The sequence below is a fragment of the Macrobrachium nipponense genome, chromosome 4 (assembly GCF_015104395.2).
Source record: "Macrobrachium nipponense isolate FS-2020 chromosome 4, ASM1510439v2, whole genome shotgun sequence".
Lineage (NCBI taxonomy): Eukaryota > Metazoa > Arthropoda > Malacostraca > Decapoda > Palaemonidae > Macrobrachium > Macrobrachium nipponense.
Window position 1 is genome coordinate 72,131,554 of NC_061100.1, and position 14,205 is coordinate 72,145,758.

At 42.7% G+C, this 14,205-nt stretch overlaps 2 protein-coding genes across 2 annotated transcripts in view; both read right to left on the reverse strand.

The window, feature by feature from the left end:
- LOC135210648 (lysine-specific demethylase 7B-like) overlaps nucleotides 1-14,197 on the reverse strand; it is a 60,657-nt gene extending 46,460 nt beyond the window's left edge. Inside the window, exons 1-3 of the mRNA XM_064243434.1 lie at nucleotides 14,187-14,197; nucleotides 13,708-13,793; nucleotides 9,737-9,854 (exon numbers count right to left, since the gene is read on the reverse strand). Of these exons, the coding sequence (XP_064099504.1) occupies nucleotides 9,737-9,854; nucleotides 13,708-13,793; nucleotides 14,187-14,197 (215 nt within the window). The remainder of the gene's footprint in view (nucleotides 1-9,736; nucleotides 9,855-13,707; nucleotides 13,794-14,186) is intronic.
- LOC135210947 (exosome complex component RRP4-like) overlaps nucleotides 1-14,205 on the reverse strand; it is a 602,376-nt gene that overhangs the window by 360,975 nt on the left and 227,196 nt on the right.

Here is a 14,205-nt window from a genome sequence, read left to right on the forward strand (position 1 = left end):
AGACTCATCCATTCCCTCGCGGAACATTGTTCTTTCTCTAGAAGGTTGCTACTTTTTCCAAGCAGCGGTTCTGTCTTTCCTGTGATGGAAACACCTGAAAACCCCGAGAATCCATCCGAATCCCCAGATAAACTGTTCTGCTGGGGAATCATCTGGGATTTCTCGAGGTTTACTAACAGTCCCAAGGACTGTGTTAACTCCAGTGTCAGTTTTTAAGTCCTCCAGACATCTGACTCGCGACTGTGCTCGTATCAGCCAGTCGTCTAGATACAAGGATATCCGAATCCCTTCGAGGTGAAGCCAGTGAGCCACATTTTTCATTAGTCCCGTGAAAACTTGGGGGGCTGTTGATAGTCCGAAGCATAGGGCCCGAAATTGAAAAACTCTTCCTTGAGCCATAATCTTAGGTATTTCCTGGACGACGGGTGTATTGGTACGTGGAAATAAGCATCCTGCAGGTCCAGGGATACCATCCAGTCCCCTGGACGCAGGGCTGCTAACACCGAGGCTGTCGTCTCCATTGTGAACTTCCTTTTTTGCTACGAACTCGTTCAGGGCGCTCACGTCCAGAACTGGCCTCCAACCTCCTGAGCTCTTCGGAACTAAGAACAGGCGATTGTAAAACCCCTGGGAAGAGAGTCTCTTACTTCCTCTATGGCTTCCTTGTAAAGCATCTGCTCCACGAGATGTAGAAGGGCTTGTTTCTTGACAGATTCCTTGTAATTTGCTGTTAACTCCCTTGGAGTTGTCGTTAAGGGAGGTTTTCCCTGAAGGGGATTAAATATCCTTTCTTTAGGATGGATAGGACCAGGCATCGGCACCTTTCTGTGCCCAAGTTTCGTAAAATCTAGAAGCCTGGCACCCACTTTTATCTGGAGGACCCCCGTCTCACTGGGTTTTGACGAACGGCCTTCGAGAAGACCTTCCTCTCTTCTCCGGTCGTCTACTTCTAAGAGAAGCTCTTGATGCAGACCTTCCTCGAAGGGCTGCTGGAAGGGAACTTTCTCCTTTTTCGCCAGAGGCACAGCAGGCTTTAGCCTCTTCGCTGACTGGGCCAGCAGGTCCTGTGTGGCCTTTTCTGAAAGCGTCTTAGAAATGTCCCTCACTATGGTCCTGAGGAAACAGGTGACTAGAGAGGGCGCGTATAAAAGGGAGGATCTCTGCAGAGGAGAAACAGATTTCGTTAAGAAGGAGCTAAACACTGCCCTCTTCTTCAAATACAGGATCCAAAAAAGGGATGCCACTTCATTTGAGCCATCCATAACCGCCTTGTCTAGGCAGGTTAAAACACTGCCCAACTCTTCCATGGAAACGAAGTCTGGTTCTTGCGACTTCTGGCTAAAGCTCCCAAGGCCCAGTCCATGAAGTTAAAGACTTCGAGAGTCTTGAAGAGGCCCTTGATGAGATGATCCACCTCACACATTCCCCAAGAGGCTTTTGCCGAGTGTAGAGAGCGTCTTCTAGACGCATCTACAAGAGCGGAAAAATCCGCATCAGAGGACGAAGGTAGACCCAGGCCCATTGGCTCCTTGGTATCATACCACATCCCTGGTTTCCCTGTCAACTTAGAGGGAGGACAAGAAAATACTGTCTTACCCGCTTCTTTCTTAGCCCTGAGCCAGTTCTCGAGACTCTTCAGAGACTTTCTCATAGAAAGAGTAGGGGTCATCTTAACGAATGAGGAGGCCTTCGACATTTTCGTACTGGATATAACGATCCTGGCGAAGGGGGGATCCGACTGGCGTAGTGAGTCTCCAAACACCTGCAGCAAATAGAGAAGCAAGTCTCTTATAGTCTGAAACTCCTGCATCTTTGGCTATCTCTTCATCCGATACTTCTTCCAAAAGTGATGCGGGAGAAGAGGGCTTTTCCTCCACAGGAGACCGATCCTTTGAAGGAAGTCTTTTCCTTTCTTCCTTACTCCTATCATCCTTCCTGTGTGAGTCCTGGAGTTTCTCTATACTCGGACTTCTGATCTGCTCCTTGCGTCTGCTAGGAGAGGCGCTTGCGTCCTGAATCAGGCGCCTGTGAGGCGAAGAACGCCTGCTAGGCGAAAGTAGAACATCCTGTTCCTGGCGCCAAGAAGGAGACGCGTTTGCGTCCTGGTGAGAGCGCCTAGGCCAAGAAGGCGAGGCGCTTGCGTCCTGGTGAGGCTGCCTGGTCCAAGAAGGAGAGGCATTTGCGTCCTGATGAGGACGCCTAGAAGGCGAAATGCGCCTGCGAGGAGAAAGGAGAACCCTTTGTTCCCGTCGTCCATGAGGGGAGACGTTTGCGTCCCGTTGACTGCGTCTAGCAGGCGAATAACTCCTTTTTCCTTTGCGTCTTTCCGGAGAGAGCTAGAATCTCTCCTACTCCTCCTAGGAGGAGAAGAAAACTTGTCCAATCTTCGGGGCCTATTCGGCGAAACTCTTGCGTCCTTCGGAAAATGTCTCGAGGACGAACGAGCACTCCTTTCTTCTAGAGGAGCTCTAAATAGAGGGAGGGCTCTCTTCTCTCCCGGAGCTCTTAGTCGAACGAATTCTCTCACGAGAAATTCGCGAATCAGGCTCCTGATGCTTGCCATGGGAGGCAAACTCTTCTCTAGTCAAACTCCTGGGAGAACTCTTGCTCGTAGGGCGTTTCCGATATTTGTCATATACGACTGAAGAAGGTCTCGCTGGGGACGAAAACCTTTCAGGCGAGGAGCGTCTGCTAACGCCAGGACGCTTACTCTCTGACTCTCCCCTAACGGAACTCTTGATGGGAAGAGAAATGTCTTTCTTCCTAGAAGAGCCTTCAGAAAGAACTCCCACTAAGGCAGACAACTGCTATTGGAGTCCTACCAAGACTTCCTTTGTCTTGTGTGATAAGTCTTCCGGAGACGAGTCAGGAGTTCTCATGGCTCTCTTCTTACGAAGCATGGCGAATAATCCGGAAAAGGCTCCGGACTGGAACGCAACGCTTCGCTATTTGGCGTCTTCCAGGATCTCTTAAGAGGACGCGATTTAGCGGAAGAACTCCATCCCCTTCTGGGAGACGAAGAGTCTGAGTCCGAAAAGCACTTCCTCAGGACGCTTTTGCAGTAGCTATCCTTGGCAGCCTGAGAAGCGGCTACAGGATCTGCCGAAGGGACGCCTGACCGTTGGGAATACTCTACATCCCCCTTGCGGCTTTTGACATTCCTCCTCCCTTGGTCATGGGAGTCTGAAAGAGGTCTAGGCCTAGGAGCAATGCGGAGTCGGTCAGACGCCCCCTCCACTTCACTGGGGACACTGCACAAATCACTGCACACATCACTGCGCTTACCTGTCTCCTTCATCGCTTGCAGTTGCGTTTTCAAGCTGATTATAGAGGCTCTCATTGCAGCCATTTCCGTAGACGCATCTACAGGTTCGCTACTGGGGGAAGGGGCTGAAGCCAAACTATGAGGAGAAATACTATGAAAGTTAGGAGCTATTTCCTGTTCATTAGAGCAGGATCTACTTGAGCTTCTGATGGAAGCCCTCCTAACCCTATCTTTCTCAAGTTTTCTTACATAAGAAGCCAAGGTCTTCCATTCCACTTCCGTTAAGCTCTCACATTCCAGACAGGTGTTAGTCTCAGAACAATCATTCCCCCTACATTTTTTACAAACTGTGTGAGGATCCACCGAAGCTTTCGGTAGCCTCACATTACATACCTCTTTCGCACACACCCTAAATACAGGTGCCACGTCAGACATTTTAAAGAGAATCCAATTCCAAATCCAAAAAACAGTCCACGATAAGCGTATGCCAAAACCAAAGATCAAAGTACATCACCAAAAGACAGATAGATAATCCTCGGCCAACGAGAAAAGAATTCCAATGCAGGAGGTACCAACAACGATGTTGTTGCTACCGGCGACAGAAAAATTCTGGTTAGAAAACGGGAATGGTTCCTATTCCCGCCACCCAGCGGCGGGAGTGGGCTGGTCACCTGACCTACCTGTCGCGTGTGCCGCGAGTTTTGAATTCTGTCGGGACGTCAGAGACTATAGCTAAGTAAATATCTGCCGGGGAAGTTGCATGTACAAAAACCCCGGTTACCAGCTGGTCGCTGCGAGAGCGGCCGTTGGCCTGGCGAGAGTCACCTGAGCGGTTCTCGCCAGACTTCTGCTCCGTGCCGTGGTCTTGGCGCCGAGCGAACTCTGGCGACGAAACTTTGGCTGCACGGTCTCCCGAGGGAGAGCGTACACTCGGGATCTCCCGCGAACGAGAGACCGAGCCGGAACCTGGCGTAGCGGCATCGCCGCTAGCACCAGGCGAGGAAGTACCAGAGCTAACCGATACTCCTCTGGTCCCCGTCTATCTCTTCCTTACGGAAGGGGAGACGGGCCCCGCTCCCGAAGGAGCAGGAGGACCAGCAGAAGGACCCCCCGTCCCACCGAGGTGGGACGGGCCCTTAGAAGTTCCCGAAGGAGACTTCTTAGGGGGGGAGGCAGCCTTCTTCTTCTTCGGCTTATGGGCCTTAGAAGTCGAAGGGGAAGAGGCAGCAGCAGACGAAGACGAAGATGACACCTTCCTCTTCTTCGTCAGCTCACGCAGGACAGTCGTCAGGTCCTCCATCCAGGCCGGAGTCGGGCCTATTGCCGAAGCAACACGGCCCGACTGCACCTGTCCGGAAGGACCTGGGACTGGGGAACACACACCATGGGCAGGACCAGCATGGACAGGCGCAGGAACCAGGAGCGACAGGAACAGCAACCAGCTCAGGAGCGGCAGGAACAGCGGCAGCGGTAAACACAGAAGGGACAGCCAAGCCAGTAGCGGGAACCACATCAGCGACAGGTACGGCAGGCCCAGCCATCGCCTCGTAGAATCATCGGCAGCCAGCGGGAACCTGGTACTGGCGGCCGGTCCAGGGGCGAGCTGCTGGAACAGCGAAGTCTGGGGCAGGCAACAGAAGAAAACACAGGCGGCGGCGGCATACCCTCCTCGGTACGGCGGCGACCGGCCCTAGAAGCGCAGACGGCGTCACCGACACAGCATGGGGAGTGTAGACCAGCGGGGGGAAGCAGCATAAGCGGCCGTGAAGGTTGTAGTGGAGACCGCTCCAAGGTCACCGCCCCAGACCTGGCTAGACGCTGCAGCAGATCGTGGATGCTAGGCACGCCCTGCAGCCGCAGTGGCCCATACCTGTCCAAGGTCGTCTCCCACAGATGTAGCACCTGCGGTAGCACAGACAGATTAGTAAGAGGGGTTCCCTCACGCACGGGGGAGACATGCCCCACCCGAACGGAAGGAAGACCCAAATACAAAATACGAGGAAGCTGAGCGGGGGGGCAGGAAAGAAGACGAAGAATCGGATACCAAGGGAGTCGCGGGAGAGCTTTCCGACGACTTCCTGGCAGACCTTCGCTTCCCTACCCCGCACAGCAGTGAAAGTAATATGAAAATGTGAACAGAATACTGCACTTGCGATTCACGTCATGGACTTAAAGGGGAAAGATCAATTTCCCGGGTAAGAGCGGAAACTTGATCCATAATAATATGATCTATCATAAATATATATGAAATGAACAATACTGCACTTGCGATTTTCACTTTCACAGCAATAATCGTAAGGATTAATTCCCGGGTAAGAGCGGAATTGATCCAAAATTAAATTTGATGCAATTAATAAATGAAAATGAAAAGAAACTGCATTGCGAATCCACTTTCATTGCATTCTATTCATACAAATAAGAGGCTCGTGCCGAGCGCATCAAGCTCTCGGCAACGAACGCAGGGCAAAAATATAATGAAAAAACGAGTACTTACATCTTTCAATTACACCACTTTCGCCCAAAATACCCCTGACTCGGCGCGGAGTGCGCCCTTCCCTCGGCACCGGGACAATAATTCAATTCAATTTCATGAAAAAGAGCGGGGGAAATAAATCGCCGCCTCTACGGCGATAGCTCCATGTTGATTCATAATTAAGTAATGCAAAATGAAAACAGTGTACTTACCAGTTTCATTTTTCAAGATCAAACAAACCATTAGTAGAAAACACAATATAAACAAAAGCATACGACGATGAAAAACGGGCAGAGAGCGATGACGAACACGTCCTTCACCCCACCCGCGGCCGAAAGCAAAAGTGATTCTTCCACCTCTCGGCTTGCCGCGGTCAACGATCGGACAAGCAGTTAACTACCTTGTTCTCCCCTTGTTGCGAGCTTACGACCGTCCCAGCTGCCGCTAGTTACCTTCCTATTGTTAAAGGACCGAGGGTTTGTATTACGTATCGGAACAATTACTAACCTATTACTGCACTAATCTTTGAGGTTATATTATTAATATCATTTCAAAGTAATCTTAAACATTTTACCATTAAAAATATATACCTAAACCAAAAACGAAAGCGGAAATAGGAGAGAGAGAGAGAGAGAGAGAGGCGAGAGAGAGAGAGAGAGAGAGAGAGAGATAGAGAGAGAGAGAGAGTTAGAGAGAGAGAGAGAGAGAGAGGAGACCAATGAATGGCTAACATCATATATCTTGACCGTCAAGAAGTGAGTGAAATTATGAATTGTTTCTGAGACAGAGAGAATAATAATGGGGAGAGAGAGAGAAGAATAACTCCTAGACTTCCGACTCCTTCCCTCCCCTCCCCTCCGCCAATTTTGTACATCAAACTGTCATATACTCCCCCGTCCACCTTCCTCCAAGTGGATAAAAGGACTGGGAATCACTATTTTTAATTAATCTTATCAATATTTGAAAATTAGTTATAAGGTAAATCATTTATTTACACTACAAAACAAATAAACATACGAGAGAGAGAGGAGAGAGAGAGAGGAGAGAGAGAAGAGAGAGGAGAGAGAGATGAGAGAGAGAGAGAAGAGAGAGAGAGAGATGTTTTTGTTACTATTTAATCTCGTTAAACTTAATATTATTTGTAAACTAGTAGTACTGTATATTATTATTTTACCATAAAATGTAAGTAATGTCCTTAAAAGAGATATACTTATAAACTACATACACTTCCAGCCCCAAACAGAGGGCGAAGAGTTACCACTAAGAACATAACTAGTATCTCGCGTGGCAAGAGAGGAGAGAGAGAGAGATGGAGAGAGAGAGAGAGAGAGAGAGAGAGAGAGAGAGAGAGAGAGAGAGAGAGAGAGAGAGAGAGGTTATCATTATTTAAAAGAGTGAAATGGATAGGATTATTGTACTTATTTAAAAAAAAAAAAAAAAATACTATCACATATGAATTTTTGAAATTAGTTATATTACTACGTATTATTATTATGCAAAAATTATTAATAAAACATACAAATGTACCATAAAAATTCTCTCATCTCAATGAGTTGAAAGAGAGAGAGAGAGGAGAGAGAGGAGAGAGAGAGAGAGCAATCCTCCATGATCCTTTTGATAGCAACACTTCCTTCCTTCCTGTTTTGACATTTGTTGGACCCCAGCCAACTCTGCCTGGCTACCTGGAGTTAAAAGACGCGGGGTAAAATGCATTTCCTTTCATTCTTACATAATTAATTTTACTTATAAACTGGAAATCTTGCTAATCCACTTTAGTATTTTCTTTAATTGAATTTCTATTTTTTGCTGTTTACATTAATATTGATATTTGAAATTAGTAAATCATCATCCAAAAAAATACATCTCTGTAAGAGAGCAAGAGAGAGAGAGAGAGATGAGAGGAGAGAGAGAGAGAGGAGAGAGGAGAGAGAGAGAGAGAGAGAGATGGAAAGATTATCGTAGTATTTGTAAAATACTTTCACATATGATTTTTGTAATTACAGTTATAATTATTATATGAAAATATTAATAAACATATTATACATAACGTTTACCATAAAAAAAATCTCTCATCTCAATAAAAATCTCTCCATCTCAGTAAGAGAGAGAGAAGAGAGAGAGAGGAGGAGAGACGAGAGAGAGAGAGGAGAGACGGAGAGAGAGAGAGAGAGAGAGAGAGAGAGAGAGAGAGGATCTGGAGTTCGAGAACTAAAATCTTACTAATTCACTGTAGTATTTTCTTTATTGAAGTGATTGCTCTTTAACATTAATATTTAATATTTGAAAATTAGTAAATCACTTATCATACAAAAAGCATAAATCTCTGTAAGAGAGAGAGAGAGAATTATTAGTTATTATGTGATATCATTTAATCTTATTAAAACTTACTAATACAGTATTGATCAATATTATATTTTAAAAATTAGTAACTCATTTTTATATCATAAAAATATATTTAGGCATGACAATAACATCAACAAAATACACTATTAGTGATTATTTATTGTCAGAAAAAAAATCCTGCGAATATGCGAATTCCTCCGCAAATAATGGGTTAGATAAGGTCCAGAGAAAAATCCACGAATCAGTGAGTTCCACGAATTCCGGAGAATGCGAATACGGGGGGGCCCACTGTACTACAACGAAATCACTACGAATTTACTTTACTAAACGAAATCGTTAGACCGAACGAATAACGCGTGCGTACGATAACGATGCTGGTACTGAGTGCCGAGGCACGCCACCACGTACATAGATGCATGATGGGAGGGATACTGGCCAATAGGAGAAGAAGGATACTCATGGCCGCGACTAGCATCAGGAACCAATGGGGAGAGCAGGAGGATGGTGGCGAGTCTACTAAGTAGGCGGTGCGCGAGTTTCAAAATTGTTATCGGTGGTTCGGGCGAATCTCGGACTTTACAGAAACCTTTTGTATCTTGAAAACTTTTCGTATGTAGAGCCGTTAAATTTTTCGTATTGGCTTTCGTATCTCGAGTTTTTCGTAAGTTGAGCCTTTCGTATCTCGAGGTACCACTGTATTCCAATAATTTTTTTTGGCAATATGTGAAGTGCCCTGTTGATCAATGTGATCTACATTATTGACCATATTCTTATTTTTTTTGAGCAAGTGTGTGTATCTAAAATAATACACACGTATCAACCTGAATCATTGGAGATTACAACAAAGTGGAGAGAGAAGAACACAAGTGACAATACCAAAGCAATGTATCCACCAGCAATGCAAGGTGATTAACTACAAAAAACACGGTCCGCAAGTGAGCTGAGGGACACAAAAACTCCAGTAATGGGATGCCTCACTGAAAAGTGTAGCATAAATATGAATCACCTTGAAGTATGATACCACTCCTCAAATCTTCTACCCTTAAAGATATGAATGCATAAATAAAACAATAAGACATCTTAGTGGTGTAAATGTGCTGAATTCATGTAAGGGAAAAAGAATATTGATGATGCTGAGGGAAAAAAAAAAAAAAAAAAAAAAAAAAAAAAAAAAAAAAAAAAAAAAAAAAAAAAAAAAAAAAAAAAAGAGGAAAAGGAAATGAATAAAAAAAAACCATTAAACAATCACAGCTCCAGGTACCTTAATGACTAATAGAAACTGGAACACCCAAAAATCATTAAGATAAATATACAAAATAACATAATTAAATTTTTACAAACTAAGATCAATCATAAAATATCCATGGAAATTATTTCTAAGAACAACTGAGTAAAAAAAAGAGATATCCCATATATATAGATGTTTAGTTAGTTGAGCAAATGAAACATATTGGCTTCCTGATAACAAAAGGAATGATGGAATTGAATACAGTACAGTATTTACAAATTACTTTAAGAAGTAAGTACCATTAACAAACGACAGTATCATTAAATCAAAGATTATAGCTGCAGAAAATGATGCAAGACTACTAAAATGGGAACATAAGGAACAGCTAACATGCATTACACTTAGAGAACATTAATTCTGATATTACCTTGGAAAATGTCGGGTTTTAAGTTCCTTAATAAAAACTTGCGTTCCTGTTTGAACTGGTTTGGAACCTGCATCAGCTTCTGAATAATCATGACGATGCCAATTGAGGCGTGCTTTTACTGTAACAGAAAATATTAAACTGAATCAGTCTGAACAATTTTCTTTTGGTAAGTGATTGTTACATAATAAAATTATGTAGTGTAATATACAACACTTAAACACTGCTCATTAGAGTACTGTACTCTGTTTACATTGCTCTATAACTTAAAATTCTAAATAAGGTTACACATAACAGTCAGCATTTCGATCAAAATAAATTCAACTGCCTGTTTATAAAAACACATACACGACTACATCCATACATATCCAAGGTTATGGGTACAGTATTTGGAATAATGATTGGGTTATAATATCTTTCAACTCTCAAGGGCAGCTGAGTTAATCTTTCTAGGTTCTGTACTTTTAGTTGCAGTACAGAACTTTGAAAACAGAGAGAGAGACCTTACAGACCTTACATCTTGTTCAGGTTACCCCAGGTCCCTCAGTGTGAGGCACCTCTATTTCTTCAAAATTTTCTTTTTAATAATGCTCATGTTAACAGTGTTATTAGCAAATGAAATTTCATTGCAATATTATGCATGAAAATAATTCATTAATAAAATATAAAAAAAAAATGTCAACAAAAGAAATTCAAATGATGCAAAGAATATTATCAAGTGACGAAAATCCAACCATGAGAGGTAAGTAAAGATAAAATGAGCAATACCAACTAAGATACACATACTTTATGAATCTAATTTGCATCCAGTGATACATAACCATAACCTGGCCTTTTTCAGAATTTATCCTTCAAGCATTCTTCTTAATTTTACAAAATTGACATTTTTATGATGAAGAAATTTTGTATAGATGTAATACTCACTCAGTAATTACTTAGCTAACAATTTCTTGCCTCAGCAGCTTGAAAATTGAAAAATTTGCAGGTAACGCTTCACAGATTTAGTGCCGGTGACCTGTCCCGCCCACCTACGGGAATACCAAGAACTACTAGCAGACCACTTCATTCTATTTATGCCCTATGTCCATCCGCAGGGAGGTGGGAGGGCCCCGTCCATAATTACTGGGTATTATATAAAATTTTATTTTATCTAAACGAAAGATGAGACGAGATCTGGCCATAACACCTTAGGTTATGGATGCCCTTTGAACCACAGATTCTTTTCAGGTAACACCAGAACATCTCAGCTGGCCATGGACCGACATTATGTCTCCTCCCTGGTTCAGGGGAGTCTGACAGGGACTGGGTTTAGGAGAACCAATACGGGGGGGGGGGGGGGGGGGGGGGGGGGAGTGGGGGGGGGGGGGGGGAGCAACCTCCTCTACTATACATCCAGTTAGACACCTTTCCAGTTGCTGCCTGTTGATACCCAAGACCTGCAATAAGCTCGACTGAGGGGGTGTTTACCCGTATGTAAAGCCCCCAACCCCCAATGGACTTCCAGTATGTCTCCTACCAGGTTAGATTTTAGGAGAGTATGACAGTGACCTCGAGGGATGAGTAAGCACCTCCTCCACTACACAACACTTCACTTAGTTGAAAGGTTAACAAGGCTGGCAATGGCATGGGAAGGAAGCAAAGGAGCCAGGCACAGGAGCAAGTGGAGAAAAAAATTAACAAAGGCCAATAGAAGGAAAGAAAATTGGTGTGGGGATAGAGATGGTGCCATGCTAGCTGAATGCCAGGAGAGCTGGTAGCACAATGATTGAAATTCCTGCAACATATATATTTCTTTGTATGTAATATACCTTTGAGAAGGAAGATATGTATGTACTACAAAGCTTAGAAGACTACTGTTTGTGTGCTTATATCACAAACTGTTCCCTGACCTTGTACAAGAGTCAAAATACTAAGCACCAGCCTCTTCCCACTACTTAATTCCCTTACACTTCCAGTTCTCTGCAAGGAAATGTGTAAGAAGTTCAATTAATCCTTTACCAATAAAAGAAGTACACAGAGCACCATTATAACAGCATATCTCAAATCCTATCAAATGCTATTGAGAATTGAAGATATTCATAGCACTACTAAAATTAAATAACCTGTGGTTAACACATTATGACAAATTTTGAATCAATTTGTATGTTCCATAGCTAACAAACCTGAGGACTTAACAACAGGATAAATCTTCTTGCACCAGCTGGAAACCAGTTAAAACAATCAAAGATTGTTGAGTAAGGAATCTGTGAGATCTGGCAATTCATGCACATACGAGGTGGGAGTTGGTCATCAACAATGAACCGCATCTTGTGATATGTCAGTTGTTCTTTGACCGCCTTGGAGAGTAGACACTTTTGCTCTCCTTCCAAGCCAGTTGCTTTTGTGCCCATGTTTTTATTTATTTTCCAGTTTGTATAACTGAAGGACATCGAGTACCAACACACATACATATTTTAGCTACTATCATACATTATCATTGCATGCAGATATACATTTCATTATTAAAAAATCGGACCGTTCGTGAATACAATGGTATTAGCTTTATTACGCTACTCGGACAAGGAACGATAACTTTGACTGACACTATTTAAAGTGCTCAGAGTACAGTGTTCCTTCTGTATTCGTAGGGATGGGTAGCAGACCCCCGGGAATAACTAGAACCCATAAATAGTTGAAACCCCTATAAAAATGCTTAACACTGCTTATTTTGTTAGTTAAAACGCAAGAAAAAAACCACTAAAAATGTTTATATGTTTTTTAATAGTTTTTTTCACAAAAAGTGCATTTAATGGTGAATTGGATAAAGAAAGAAAGAAAAAACAGGATTTTGTGGATATTTCTCATAGAAAAATACCACGAATAAGCAAAATTTCTGCAAAGAATGGGGGTAAATATTCCAGAGAGAAATCTGCAAATATATGAGAGTCAACGTATCTAGAGTCCACAAATATGTGAGTCCGCAAATCCAGAGTCCATTAATACAGAGGGGTTCACTGTACCATTACGTATATAAATATACGTATCTCAATTCATATCAAACACTATTGAGACTGGCAGAAAGTATTGGTTCAGTAGAAAACGCAAAATCTATGTTTGTTACGCTAATTGGTAGGTAAACTAGGTAACGAACACAAAATTTAAGTTTCTATACTTTCAGAAAATTAAAGTTGGCCTTTTCCGACCAAATATACTCAAATCTATCAGATATCAATTGAAACTCTAAAATATGAGTTCACTACCAAAGAAAATAGGTCCAGTAGCTAACACAAAAGTACATTACGTATTACTCTATTCAGAAAACGCAACAAATGCAACATGTAACGTTTACATTGCGTCATTGCGTATTATGTTGCTTATTCGTAACATCTCCAACGCAAATACTAGTTTGGTAATGAGTGCAATGTTTACATTATGATGTTACTTACTTGTAACATGTCTTGTACTTAAGTATTAATTTGGCGACTAGTAATGCTATGTTTACATTATTATGCTACTTGCAATCTTACATTATTGTGTTAACATTAAAAGGTGGTAGTGTGGTAAACTACACTATGGGGAGTTACCAATATGAATGTGAATTTGCTACTGCATCAAAATATGAAAAACTTAAATCAGGCCCATTAATAACAAAACAATACATAATACATACTAAACTGTCCTGAAAGCTGAAAGCTTGAAGGCTTCCCAAAATCAGCAATAATCTTCGCCAAAATCCGGTCTCTGACTGGCAAATTTAAGAACACAGCTGCCATCAACAATCACTGTTACCTGAACAACGGCAGAAATAGAATGAAGTGGTCTGCTGGTAGTTCTTAGTATTCCTGTTGGTGAGCGGGACTGGTGACCTGCAATCAATCTGTGAAGTGTTACCCACGAATTTTTTAATTTTCAAGCTGTCAAGGCAAGAAATAGTTAGCTAAGTAATTACTTGGTAAGTTACTTATATAAAACTGCAGATTCTAGCAATAACTTACAAACGGAAGGGCCATTATAAGCTTCACATCGTGGACAATGAAAACGATCGATGTCTACAGCTTGGTACTCACGAACCCCAACACATCTGTAAGACAATAGGAAAAATTTTAACAAAATCTCCTTGATAGCTTCAAATTACATTGTGCGAAATATACAAAGAATCAATTACTGGTGTACAAAACACCAAATTTGTATTTTTCCAATACACTAACCAAAACCTTTCGTATAGGAATATTCTTCAACATGAGCTAGAAACAGTTGTTGAACCTTGGTAACAAGATGGTTAATTGGTGGGAGGTAGGTGAGTAGAGTTGTGGCCCATCCAGCAGCACATCGAGACCTTTATGCTCCTCTCTACGTGTTTTCTCCTAAATTACAAAATAATGGCAAAATTCAAGAGCTTTTTTTTTGGCAAGTGGCCACATTTTGAGAGAGATGCCGCTGGAGATGGCCACTATGTCGCCGCTCGGTCACTTACCCTATTAACATCTAATTTG